We start from the raw sequence: 13,704 nt of genomic DNA, 5'->3' as shown, positions 1-13,704 counted from the left end.
CTGGCTCTAAGGAGCTCGGTATCTCTGGAGATAACAGGGGACACCACAGTGTTCCGCTGTCTGTGATGGGATACAGCAGAGCCATGCCAGCTCTCTGGCTGGGAAGGGACACCAGGATGGGAGAGGGGAGAGGTGCTGTGGCTCACGGACTGGTAGCAGGGCTCACCCTTTTCATATAGCTGTGCTTGGCATGAGCTGGCACATAAAATATCCAGAATTATGGAAAATCAAACGACATCCACCTTTGGGAGGTGTTGCAGCCACCAGCTACAGGGATTTCAGTGCCCTGGACAACTAGTGCCTTGGGTATGCTTTTTGTGAGGGTCACACGTTGGCACCTCTGCTGAGTCCTCTCTTACAGCTCTTCTCTATGGTATTTTATACTGGTCCCTGCCAGAGATGGGAGAATGGTTAGATAACCTTTGGGTGTTACCTTAGGGAATAAATGTGTGTCCTGCCTCCTGAAGACCAGGACTGAATTCTGTACAACATGTGTCCCATTTGAATCTGCCCCTTGTGAGCAGCTGGGACAAAGTTAATCCCAATGAGAGTCCTGAAGGGAAGCCAAGTGGGGCAGGAAAGGCACGAGTCACAAGGCAGGAGACACAAGGAGTATGTGTGAGAAGCTCAGGCAGTCTTACCTTGTAAAATGTGCATATTGACCAGGTCTGATCTCTCAGGCCTGCTTCTGATCTTGTGCTTGAGATAATCTTCAGTCTGCAGGACACAAATGCAGAGAGTTACCTGGGTAGAGCAGCAGTAAGGTACAGAGAGCATCTGCCCCTGTGCTACCCCATGGTTCCTTTGGATTTATTACAATGTTCACTGTACCCACTCCTAAGGTGTCTTGTTTCCGATTTCCCTTCCAGGGTTTCTCACACCTGGAAGTATTACAAGAGCCTATGGGAAGGATGAGATCTATTCAACAGGGTGTGGTGGATCTTTTCCTAGCTTAGCATGCCATGTGGCCTTTGAGAGCTGCACCAAGGCAGCTCCAGAGTGTACGGTTAGCAGTGGTTTCTGTGGCAAGCCTGGCATTCTAGAGCTGAGCAGGCCATGGAGATTCCCAGGCTCTTTACCTGGGTCAGCCATAAGGCTTGGTCTTCCTGCAGCTAAGTTAAGGTACAGGAAGAAATAGGACCAAAAAATGTACCATAGTTCAAAGAGGTTAAAATCTTCAGGATAAATATGAAAGAATAGTACAAGCAGCTGGAGCAAAACTGGAAAACCCGCAGTACAAAATGTACAGGATCACGAGAAAAAGATTTCATAAGGACTTCTGTAGGCATAACAAGGCAATGGAAAGTGCTGTCTGTGTTCCATAAACAGGAGAAATAATTATGCCTGCTGCTGGGATGGCTACAGGATTTAATGCATTTTTAAACCATCCTCCCTAAGAAGATAAATGGCTATTTATCAATCAGATGACTAAGCCAAGAACCTTCAGCAACAAAAGAGAAGAAACCCCAGTTATCAGGTTGAAGAACAGGTTGGAGAATACTCAGATGAGTTAAATATTCGGTTTGAGATACACAAGAGTAATATCTATGGGTCTCCAGGAAACTGGGCAAGGGAGAGCATAATTTCTTGCTTTAAATGAAATGGAGAGAAGAAACAAGGAATTCATAAACCAGTCAGCAAGATATTGGACCAAGCAATCAAACAGCCTCTATAAACAGATTTTGAAGATAGAGAGGAGGTAAGAGCCAGGATGGATTCATCAAGAACAAGCCACATCACACCAACGTTATTTCATTCTATGGAGAGCTGACAAATTTCTGTTACAGGAATAAACAGTGAATGTCATGTAGCTTGACTTGAAGCATGTTTTGACATTATCTCACATGGCTTTCTCACAGGCAAGCCAGAGAAATTTGGTCTGGATAAGACTAACATAAGAAAGGAGTGTAGCTATGGGTCACCAGAGGAATTAGGAACGGCTCACAGTCTAAACAGAAGAATAGATCAAATCACATTACACAGCAATTTTTTCTACTAGCCAATACATTCATTACTGTGTTGGAGGATAGAAGATATACTCCTTAGCTCTGAATCATTCAAGGCTAGCAGATTACAAAGCAACATGATTTGAAGTAATTGAAGAAATGATCTGAAGTAGTTCTGATCCAATTGCAAGGACATGTGGAAAGGACTGCATTCAGGTCACAGCTGATTCTGCACTGGGGTGGATGAAGACTTTATCCACTAGAGATGCTTTTGTAGTGGGCACTGGACAGTGGCTTTAAGCAGAATGAGTTACTCCATAAATAGAGACAAAATATAATGGCTCTGGAGAATCTTGTGATTAGCAGCAGAACCACATTGACCAACAGGCAGCTTTCCAGGAGACACAACAGAGGATTTCAGATGCGCCCTAGGAATAACAACCTCCTGTTCTGTGCCCTGCGTCTGAAAGGGTCCATGCGAAAGGTCTGGATGACAGCTATAGGAATCATTCTAGTGCCAGAGATGCGCTCAGTGGGGAGAGGCCAAAGGGAGGGGAGGTTGGTCAGCCCAGAGGTGAGATGGCTACAGAGAAATTGGGTGCAAAATACTTTTATAAAGTGCTACAAGAGAAAAGCTAAGCAGCTGTGCACATGCATGCATAGAGAAGAGCGAGCCATGGGCTTCAGTTTCAACAGAGCATGGGAAGGGAAGTGGGGCCACTTGCTAAGAGCACAGGTTAGAGAGCTATGGGTGGGCTGGCTGTTGGTGGTCAGGGATGACCCAGACAGGGGTGGCTGCTCTGGGGCAGAGCAACGACAGCTTTTCCTCCCTGCCATGCTTGCTGGGTGCGGGAAGGAAGTGCTCAAGCCCTGCTGAGCCTCAGGGAAGTCAGCCTGCTCCTTGTCCTCTGACCCACCAAGCTCTTATGAGACACTGACTTCAAAGGCTGTGCACTGGCCTGATGCCAGCCTCTAACGTTGCCAGTGACATGTTTAAACAAATAACAGACATTTTATTTACTGAAGTCTTTACCGTTCCATACCCTTCCCCTGCTAGGTTTTCCCCAACTTATTTTCACCAACACAGTCCCTTGCTTGGACCATGTGTATGTTTGCTGGTTCCTATGAAAGACAGAGCAAGCTGGTGTCTGCACCTGAGTGCAGTTAAATTCACCTCATACATTTCTAGCTAATCCTCGGGTCAGGTCCTGACTTGGGCTAAGCTTGAATTGCCTCCCTACAGCTGTGGCATTGTCCTTGTCAAACCCAGCATTCACACTGCATTACCCTGACTTTCTGCTCAGGTTTCAGTTCCTCTTGACCTTTGCTCTTTATAAGCTGCGATTGTGTCACTGGGGTGCAAATGGCGGAGAAAGACTTCAGATGTGTTTGAGGTCTATTTTAGTGTCAGTTGAAACAGAAGAGCCTTCAAAACACATGAAAGCAGTTCTTGTTATCTGCTTTCTGTTTGCAGAACATCAGTTTGGAGGAGTGTCGGCTAAGCAACAAATGCCATTGAGCAAGTATCTGGAAACAGCTGCTGCTCTTTCCCTGTCACAGTTCGAAGCAGGGCATCCTTGCAAAGGAGTATGTTTGTTCTGGGCTGTGCTCATTAATGTTTTGATTAGCATGGTCTGAAAACACAGTTTGGGATAGACTAGAGCATCCTTCGCTTTCCCTAGGCAAGTAGCCAGTGAAAGCTTTTGGAGAGAAAGACAAAGAGACACAGATGTATACTTGAGCTGTAAAATATGTGACACTTCAGGGATACTTTGGATTGCTTGAAATTCTGTAAGCACACCAATTTTTCAGAGTCATGCTGAGTTTCTTATGCTGGCCGTTTATTACCACAGGAGACTCAGGGCAACTGATCTGGAGTGTGTTTAAGTTCAAATGAACACTCCTCCATGTTTCACAATCATTCTTCCTTACAAAAGTCCTTTCTTATACACAGATTAATGGAACAAACTGTTTGTGTTCAAGCAAAACCTGCATGACCGTGTTCCCTTTTTCATGGACATCCCTCCAGTTCAGCCAAGGCTGGGTGGCGGGTGCTTGGAAAACGGATCTGATTTCCCCCAGAGTGGTATCATCTCAGGGTTTCAATGTGTTCTGGAAATGCCTACTTATCTCTGCCTTCAGCAATATTTAGGGAAGCCTGAGTGCAGCTAGATAACAGGGCCAGAGGGAGCCTGGCCCACTTAGCCCCTTGGATGTTGTGTGTTGTAATAGCCATGCTGCACTGCAGAGCTAAGAACCAGGCTCCTGCCTGATGACAAATGTGAGTTCCCTGGGGACTCGCTCCGGGTGACAGAGGGCATCTGCAGGCCTCCTGCACGCTTGCTGAATACTTGGGCTCCTTCAGCCTTGTTTGCTGCTGGGCCTGCTCTAACTCTGCTGAGGAGTGGACACCAGTCAGTGCCATGAAGAGTGGGCTGTGGACCTGGTCCACTTCAGCAGACTTCAGCTGCTTGGATGTTCACTGGAAGGACTGCTGATGCTGTGTGAACTGTTCCCTGCCCACAGTCTCTTGTGAACTCCAGGTGATGTTGTAAAACCCCATAGCTCAGGGCACAGATGCTCCAGAGCATTTTTGAATCCTGGCCTGGCCCCACCATGTCTGGAAGCAGGGGAGATGCTGTGACCCTCACCTTTGGCCACAGGGCTTGAATAAAGGATGCCAGAGGAGGGGGCAATGGTGGAAAAGTGCTATCAAACCCCACAAGTAATGCAAAGCAAGCCCACGTGTCCCCTCACTGGGGTGGCTGCAGGAGTTACCTTGGCTCGCTCCAGACTTTTTCGCTGTTCATGGAATGAGGATGGGCTTTTCAGTGCTGCAACAGGAAAGAGAGAGGAGCAGTCAGCACAGGAGTGGAAGCAAGCAGCTACCAGGATATTCAGCAACAGCATTTTAATGAGGGCTATATAAATAGCAACACAAACTAGCCGTTCCCTTTATTGCACCGACTAAAAATAACTCAGGAAAGCTCTGGGAAATCCCTTGCTCTCAGCCAGTCCATGGATGGAGAGCACAGGGGGCACAGGAGGCAAATGGGCAGGGAGGGGGTGTGGGCTTTGAAATGCAGTGCTCTGTGGGACACATCAGAAAGCAGATATGGCCTTTCCTTGGAGTGCTTCCTGTAGGTCATGGAAGGCACCAGAGCCCCAGAAGACAGATGTGGGATGAGCTACAGCCTGAGAGGGGACCTCATCTGCAAGGAAAACCTGCAGGTGATGGAGACTTGAGGCCAGCGGGAAAACTGCCTGGCCTCTACCGTGCTCCAGCAAGGGAATTTCAGTGCAAGGTCCCTTGTCCCTCCTCCATCGCTGACCTCCCCTCCATAGCTCACTGGATGTTGGTCCTGTCCTCTGCCCAGAAGCGTCTGTGTGACTTGGGGCCTCCCTAAGCAGGCAGCTGCCCGGTCATCTACCAGGCTGCAGACCATGCCCTCAGCATGTTCTGACACCAAGGAGGATTAACCCACATGGGGTCCCAAAAAACAGCCAGTGATCCCTGGCTCTAGGACCAGTGAACACCAGCCCCATGTAGGAGTCTGTATTGGAGTCATGGAGAATCTTGAATGTTTCCTTGTTTACTCTGGATCACTAGAAATAGGAGTGGAATTTGCATGGTGAAGGGGTTAATATTTCTGAGATCCTGCAAAAATTCTATTCTGGCTGTATAAGAGGCAAAATTAACTGTTCCCATTGGAACAGGGAAGGGGAAGGTGTCCTGACCCACAAAACCAGCCTGCTACAACTCTGTTTGGCAATAGGAATTCCCTTTTGATCTTCTGAATGAGATCCAGTAAGGAGAGAAACTGTTTCCACATAGGACATTTTATCCTCCATCAGTCTAGAGGAGGAGGAAGAGAAGACTTGGGACAGATGGGAAATGTTTGGGGGCCCTCTGTGTTGGCTTTTGTTAGGCAACCCCCACCGTAACCCCTATAAACCCCAGTAAATCACAGTAAACCACTCTGTAAGCCCATTCCTGCTCCTAACATGGGAAAGCAGACATACAGACAAGCATTACTGTGCCATGCTCCAGTGAGCAGCCGTGAGGACTTGTGAGGTTTAATCAGAAGCAAACTAAAATGATGCACACAAGAACATGAAGTTAGCAAGAGAGATGACTTTTCCAGCCCCGCTCACTGTGAAGAACTGACATAGGGAGTGTGCTATGGGCATCGACCAAACGCCGTGCTCTTCAAGAGGAACATGTTGCAGAATTTAGTAATTTACCAACATTTTTGGAGGAATTATGTGGATGCTGCAGCTTGTATTAGTCTGCAAAACAAACAGAGACATTGCTAGCACTTGTTATTCAGACAACTTGTCATGGATGACCCGTCAGCTTGAAATGGCTGAGGGTCTGGAGGTAACAGGGCAGAGTTGCTGTGCTTGGTGTTGATAATCTTGGGACTGTTGCCTCTAAGGTTTCAGTTAGAGGATGAGGTGGTGGCTGTGTACAGCAGGAGTCTTCAAGCACAGCTGTTTCTCAGCCCATCACTCTATTGGGAGCCTTGCCTTGAGGGGAATCCTTGATACTGCAAGCTGCTTCCCCTCCTCCAGGGTAGGTGCCCAGGGTCTGGCTGGGGCCTGGGGCAGGTGTCTGTGCGGGTCTAGAGAGTGGGGTCACCCATGCTGAGCCCCACAGCATGTGTTTCTACAAATGTCCCCACATGTTCTTGGTTTAAAATGCTTTAGCTGGGCCTCTACCAGCTTCATCAAGACAATAAAACCGTGTGTTGGTGCATGAACTGGAAACATCCTACTGAGTGAGCCTGAAGAAGAGGGCAAGCTCTGCTCTCACCTGCACATCTCCTGTGCATCAGAAGCTTGCTGTGTGCCAAAGAATCTGATTTCCCTTTGCTCCCAGAGGATCCTCCATACACAGAGTCACAGGGCTGCAGGAACTCAGAGGCTGCTCTTGCCTACCAGTCTGTGCCTGTCTCTATTGGTAGATCCCTTTTCAGCAGTGTGGATTGTTTTGCCAGCCAGTTGTTCAATTTACAACCTGAAAACATCTGACAATCTGAGTCCAGCTTTGAACCTGAAGCCTTGTGCAATGCTACTGCTCCTGAGCATCCTCCCTTAGGCAGTTTCCTGCCTTCTCCAGTGATGAGGCCATCTGAAGGTTTCACATTTCTTAGAGGAACATCTGGGGAAGTATGGTCAGAGCTCAGGTATGTGATGAAGTTGATCTTTTCCAATCAAACTAAGTACAGACTAGGCTTTGGTAAGGATATTCCTTTTACTGCTATGCTCAGGTAGCACTGATACTTCTCCCTGTGCTGTTCTCTTGGATGCCAAAACCCAGCCAGGTTCCTAGGATGTATTCCAGTGTTTCATGTTTGCTGTGCTACAGCTGCACTGCTGAACTCAGGAGGCTCTGCAGATAGTCACCAACTCCCTCAACCCCCCTTCCCACAAGGCTTTCTACAACCCTCAAATCTTTTATCCAATGCTATTCTCTTACTCTGACCTTCTGTCTCTCTGGTGTCTGTATAAAATGCATCACTTATAAAAACAAACTTTCTCTGTCCTGGGATTGTATCAGCAGAAAATGTATGCAATGGGTTGAAAGCAATCCTTGTGCAAAATCCAGTGTGCAATGTGGGATCAGGTGCATGCTCCAAGCCTGATACCAAACCTGACTCTCACCATGGAGACCAGCAATGCCCATCTTTACTCTTTCCAGAAGGGCAATTCTCAACCACTGTGGGTTGTAGCCCTGTGGGTTCATTTCTTGCCCTCCTGCAATACATGTAAAGTAAGGTCCTGTCCTGGTGCAACACCTAGAGCCAACCTCACCCGCTGGTCTTCAAAGGCAACAGGGCATGGAAAGTTACCACAGAACCCCAGCCTGGTTTGGGTTGGAAGGGACCTTAAAGCTCCTCCAGCTCCAACCCCTGCCACAGGCAGGGACCCCTTCCACTGGAGCAGCTTGCTCCAAGCCCCTGTGTCCAACCTGGCCTTGAGCACTGCCAGGGATGGGGCAGCCACAGCTTCTCTGGGCACCCTGTGCCAGCGCCTCAGCACCCTCACAGGGAAGAGCTTCTGCCTAAGAGCTCAGCTCAGTCTCCCCTCGGGCAGGTTCAAGCCATTCCCCTTGCCCTGTCCCTCCATCCCTTGTCCCAAGCCCCTCTCCAGGTTTCCTGCAGCCCCTTTAGGCACTGGAGCTGCTCTAAGGTCTCCCCTTCAGGAGCCTTCTCTTCTCCAGGCTGCCCCAGCCCAGCTCTCTCAGCCTGGCTCCAGAGCAGAGCTGCTCCAGCCCTCGCAGCAGCTCCATGGCCTCCTCTGGACTCACTCAAGCAGGTCCACATCCTTAAAGACTTGTTTTCCATAAGGAATGACTGCACGTGCCCAAGCCATGGGGAGTCTGGCTGGGGCTCCCATGTACTAAATGCTGACGCCTGATGCTCCCTCCGGAGGTCAAATGCAGCAGTTAAATTTTACGCGTTTGTTTTTCTAATGGCAAAAGTGTCTTGTCTTCTATTACTTTCAGGGAGTGAACTGTGCTCAGGCTTCCCAAAATGGCCTTCTTGGACAGAACCCAGACTGCAAAATGTCAGAGTAGAATCTGGGAGTGCAAAGAAGTCATAACTAACAGGAAAATACCCTTCAGTTGCCATCAGATAAATCTGGTTTAATATGTGGTCTGCAGTGTGTAAGGATTTCAATGTTAGGTGTCAGTCCCATGCACTCAGTGTGCAGAGCAGTGTCAGGTATTCAGGCCTCTTAGTTGGCACTAGTGCTCCATACGTGTGCACAGGGGTGTCCTGCACCTTATCTGAGTATTCCCATTTTTAGAGTGGGCTTCCCAGTTCAGGAGATGTCAGATGTAGTTTTGGCCACTGACCCTATTTCCAGTGCTTGCAATACTATAACAAATGTCACTCCTGGAGTCCTGTGGTTAGAATGCTTGCCTAACCCTAACCCTAACGCTTTCCTTTTGGTGGCAGCCAGCAGAAAATCTGAATGCTTAAAGGAATAGAGAAGGTAAATAGGAAGAACACACATTTATCCATCTGAAAACCATAATGATGATTTTGACAGTCATGATTTTTGTCTTCCTGCTCAAGTTTTCTTAGTGTTTGCTGGCAACTGTACTGAGGTGTCCATTGCTGGCTAGACTTGACACAGTCCTTTAGGAAGGCAGCTGCATGGGAAGGGCTGAGGGCTGCACAGGGTGCAGCAAGCAGTGCTAGAGCTGTGCTCCTAGTGATTTGTTCTGCTGTTTAGACAAGAGCTGCATCGAAATCTTCAAGGTCAGCCGGAAGAGACAGAAGTGACACAGGCTTTGGAAAGTTGTAGTCTTAGCAGTGAACACTAACGGACCCTGGTGAGACAGGGTAAGTCTCTACCTGGGTCCTAGGTATCACAGATTAGTGCCCATGGAGCCTGAGCTAGGTCAGGATGGAGCTATCCCATCATGCCTGAGCTGCCAACAGCTTTTCTCTGGTAGCACTGCAGGTTTCATGATGCATGTGCAGGTGCAGAAGGGGATCATGTTCATTCACTTACTTTTTGGGATCTAGCAACTAGCTTTCTGATGCTGAATGAGCACATGATAATGCTGGAGCTTGCTCTTCAGTCTTCAATGCCAGCTTGAAAAGGATGGATGTGGTCAGAGAGGGGAAAGCATGGACATCATTTGTCTGCAGCAAGAAGGCCCAGGTGGGGTTTCACTGGCCTCAGGTATACACTGACAGTTCTGTCCTGTGGGGTCCTGGCTGGGCACAGGCACAGGTCTGGATATGTCTCACTCATAGAAGTGCACTGGGGCCAAGGCAGTTACCCACCACTTCCTTCTTCCACAGCCTCTTGGAATGGGCTCTCTCTACCTCTTCCTTGTTCTGTGGGTCTGGTCCAGCCACAGAGGGTCTTGGCTTTCACAGGAATACATGAGATTCTCTGCCTTTGCCTACATGAAGAGCTTTGTGAGTCTTGTGCTTGGAGCTGGGTATTCTAGTCTGCTACAGCGACCTCAGGGACAGGGAGCTATGCACCTGAAGCTTTGGATGCTGTAAGCTAAGCACCTCTCCTGACTTCAGTTTGAGCAGTGGCATTATAGTCTGTGTGGCAAATGCTGGGCACTGTTGCCCAGCAACAGGAACTCCGATATTTCTATGGGGCAGGAAGCAAAGTCCCCCTGGTAATAACCTGCTCAGAGCAGAGTGGGTCTGAGCAGGCAGCTGGTGCCACAGCATGCTCCAGCAGTGCCCAGGATGAACACAGGAGTGGGTGACAAGGCACAAACAGGTACTCACGTGGCATGATGCCTTGGTCTGCCAGCTGCTCGCGGGTCCTTCTCTGCTGAAGCCGTAGCTGCAAAACTGTAAGAGAGATGGTGTCAGGAAAAGAGGCAGGATTTCAACTCTTCCCTGTGAGGGTGCTGAGGCGCTGGCACAGGGTGCCCAGAGAAGCTGTGGCTGCCCCATCCCTGGCAGTGTTCAAGGCCAGGTTGGACACAGGGGCTTGGAGCAAGCTGCTCCAGTGGAAGGGGTCCCTGCCTGTGGCAGGGGTTGGAGCTGGAGGAGCTTTAAGGTCCCTTCCAACCCAAAACAGTCTGGGATTCTGTGATTCTATGCCAATGTGCCATGGGTCTCTGTGTGGCACAGAGCTCCGGCACAGAGCTCTGCTGCTGCTGGACCAGCCTTGGTGCAGCAGAGTGCTCCAAGTCAAGGAGGAGCTGCACAGGCTGAACCACCCTCATCCTCACTGCTGCAGACAGATGAGCTGTGCAGGGCTGCTTCTGGTCCAGGCAATTCCCTAGTGCCTGGGTCAGGCTGATCCCTGGCTGGCACCGGTGATGGGTGATGGCAGCCTCGGGTGGCCATGGCTTAGCTCAGATAGCTGCTCAGTTGTGAACCCTGAGGCTGGGAGGTTCTCCCTCCTGCCAGCACTGTGGGTTGAGTAGAGTTGTCCAACTCCATGACTCTCCTGAGGGCCTGGCAGTGTAATTCCATCCCTGCAAGGCTCAGCACTGGATGCAGACAGCCTTACTGTTCCGTGGGGGATGTAGATGATGTGGTGAGGAGAGATTAATACCATCTCTGTATGAACCCACTGCCCCAGGGACCTGCAGTCTCCAGTATAACTTGGTTTTGGAAACAATGCACTGAGAGATGGGAATGAACCACTGCTGAGGGTCACTGTGTGGCTTAGCAGCATGGCCTCAGGTACAGAGCACTGATGAGCCATCTGATAAAGAAGCAGCTCTCAACATGCAATGATAGCCCATCATACACCTGCAGCTTGCCTAGTGCAATGCTACCTGCCTCTGCTTGGCCCAGGACAAGTCAGTTCATTCCATCACTCAGGTAACCCTGTACTTTGACTTAGGATCATATTTTACACCTTTGCTTTTGCATATTTGTCTTCAGGAAGACAGGTACTTGTATCACAAGGTGAAACACAGAGCTCACTTCTGTATTTTCCTGCTGGAAGCTCAGTACAGCTTGCCACAAGGACAAGTATTGGTCAGTGGTCACAATAGAAGTGCATGCATATTCCCTGCACAGCCCCAGGATGCATCCCCTGAGCTGACTGTAGAGAGGTGCTATTGGAACTGGAAGAGAGGAAGAACGGCCTTTTAGTCCTCAAGAGCAACCTGCTGAGCTCTGCCACAGCTCATGTCTACAGTGCAGCTTCCCCTTGATGTGGATGGAGCTGAATAATAATCCCTTCCAGATGACTTCCCAAAGCACAAGGTCCAATTAGATGCCACTGCCTGTGACTTTCCATGTCCTTTGCACAAACCATGCCTCACATTCAGATCAAGCGTTTGGTAAAGGCCTCACATGGGACCATGATCTGCCAAATTCCAGCAGTTCTTAGGACACTAAGGATAGATTCTTGCTGTGAGGGAAATGCGCATCCTTCAGTACCTGGTAAAGTCTGGGTGTGTGCAGTGAGCTGTCAGCAAGGCCTCTTTCAGAGAGAAAGAAGCTATACACTCCCTTGAAGCATAGCTCAGAATGATGGTTATGATGTCCAGTTTTGGTGGCTGTAAGTCAGCATTGCCTTGATGTAAGAAGTGCTGAAAGCATGTGTAGGTTTCAGTGCCATGGCTCTCCCTATGCTTGGATCCAGGAGGAGCACTCGAGAGCCCAGGTTTTCCAATGCTACTCCCTTCCAGCAGCCAGTGCACAATCCAGGAGAGCCTGGCTAACAGCCTCTGCTTTGGCCCCTGCGCTGAGCACTGCAGAGAGACCCTCACAGAGGGCACCTGATGTTGTTTAATAATCATTTTGTGCAGAGGGAAAAGGTTTCAGAATTGTGTTTCATGCTGATGGGCAGAAAGGCTGCGACCCAGCAATGACACAAGCTGTTCTGGCTGTGAGAGCTAAGCTCTTGCATGGGTGAGTGGCTATGGGCAGGCCATGCTGACAGAGAACATTAGGACAGGAGCAGCCCAAGCTTGCTGGTTGAAACAGTTATTTCAACCATTGCACGCTCATCCATATCTGGTCCTCCTTCTGTGGTGGGATGCATGCTTTGACTCCCTCATACCATCTCCATGAACTTCCAAACCATCTGAAGAAACATAGCTGTGCACAGTGCCCAACAATAACACCGAGCATCCCTGCAGGAAAAGGTAAAGCAGCCACCACTCTCGGCAGCCTCTGAGTCCACGCTGCAGCTTGCGTTTTGGTGGATGCCAGCTCAAGGCTTGCACCTTTCCCTTACAACCAACAATGCTTCAGAACAGGGCTGGAGGAGCCACTGGTACCATCCAAACAACCAACATGCAGCTTCTTCTTGAACAGGACTTGGGACCTGTTGAAGCTGTCTCTGACACCAGCTTCACTCCTGTTCCCTTCCTTTGCTACATGTCTGAGCTCTGAATGCTGCTGGGACTCACTCTAGGATGGTGTCAAAGGTTTTTTTGACTATTCTTATTTTTAAAGGAAACTGCTTTGCTGACGCTTCAGAGGAACATTTATGTTCCAGAGAGTGATGGCTGGAGCACTGATGAGACAGTGTTGGTCCCACACACCCAGCATCCTTGTTGCCTGCCTGCACCAGCTTGGATGGGGAGAAGTACCCCCAGGGGAGCAGTCATCCACACTGGTCACCCTGTGGCACCATCAGCTCAGAGACAGCTTTCAGCAACCTGCTCCTTCTTCTGGTACCCCATGGTGAGAAATCCCTCCCTTGGCGATGCGAGGCACATCACAGCTATTGCAGTGATTTTTCTGTCAGAAATACCCCTCTTTTCTGTGTTAGCACCGTTCTAGTGATCAGGCTTTCAGAAACAGCCTGTGCAGTGGGGCTGTTATCAGTGCAGAGAAGACCTCCTGTCGTCAGTCACTCTGGTGGCCCAAGCTCTGAGCACTGCCCATGACTTGAATCCTCCTCCCCAGCAGTTCACTCCAGAGCTTTAGAAAGCTCATCTTGGTGATCTTAAAGGTCTTTTCCAACCTACTTGATTCTGTGATTCTAAGAGACAGCTTGGGCCTTGCCTAGCCTGATGATGCACTGGAAAAGACATGTTCCAATCCTCCCTCCACCCCAGGAGTGGGCAGACCTCGCCTTCTGCTTCAATCTGCAGGGCACTTTTAGTCCCGTGCTCAGCACCCTGTCAGGATGGGACTGTTCTCACCTGCACCATCAGATTGTCCCCCATGCTGGGGCATTGCTGGAGCACTCATAGCACCATCCTCTCTTTGGGGAATCAGCTTTACTGGGAGCTGCTCTCCATGCGGGGTTAAGGACTAGAGCAAAGCCATGGCTGACCTCACTCTGT

At 49.4% G+C, this 13,704-nt stretch overlaps 1 protein-coding gene across 12 annotated transcripts in view; it reads right to left on the bottom strand.

The window, feature by feature from the left end:
- The window catches only part of MYOCD (myocardin), a 224,899-nt gene that overhangs the window by 14,632 nt on the left and 196,563 nt on the right, over positions 1-13,704 (bottom strand). For 6 of the 12 annotated variants that reach the window (XM_061364257.1, XM_061364599.1, XM_061364507.1 and 3 more), the window contains 3 exons: positions 10,223-10,288; positions 4,725-4,780; positions 642-717 (listed from right to left, as the gene is read on the bottom strand). In XM_061364257.1, the coding sequence (XP_061220241.1) occupies positions 642-717; positions 4,725-4,780; positions 10,223-10,288 (198 nt within the window). Of the gene's footprint in view, positions 1-641; positions 718-4,724; positions 4,781-6,191; positions 6,237-10,222; positions 10,289-13,704 lie in introns of all 12 variants that reach the window. The other 6 variants (XM_061364678.1, XM_061364986.1, XM_061365067.1 and 3 more) reach the window with 2 other exon arrangements.

Source organism: Neopsephotus bourkii, unplaced genomic scaffold, assembly GCF_033783945.1.
Source record: "Neopsephotus bourkii isolate Nb327-2 ecotype Australia unplaced genomic scaffold, CSIRO-AGI_Nbou_v1 NB_5, whole genome shotgun sequence".
In the NCBI taxonomy this organism is placed as follows: domain Eukaryota; kingdom Metazoa; phylum Chordata; class Aves; order Psittaciformes; family Psittacidae; genus Neopsephotus; species Neopsephotus bourkii.
This window is presented reverse-complemented; position numbering and strand designations above follow the sequence as displayed.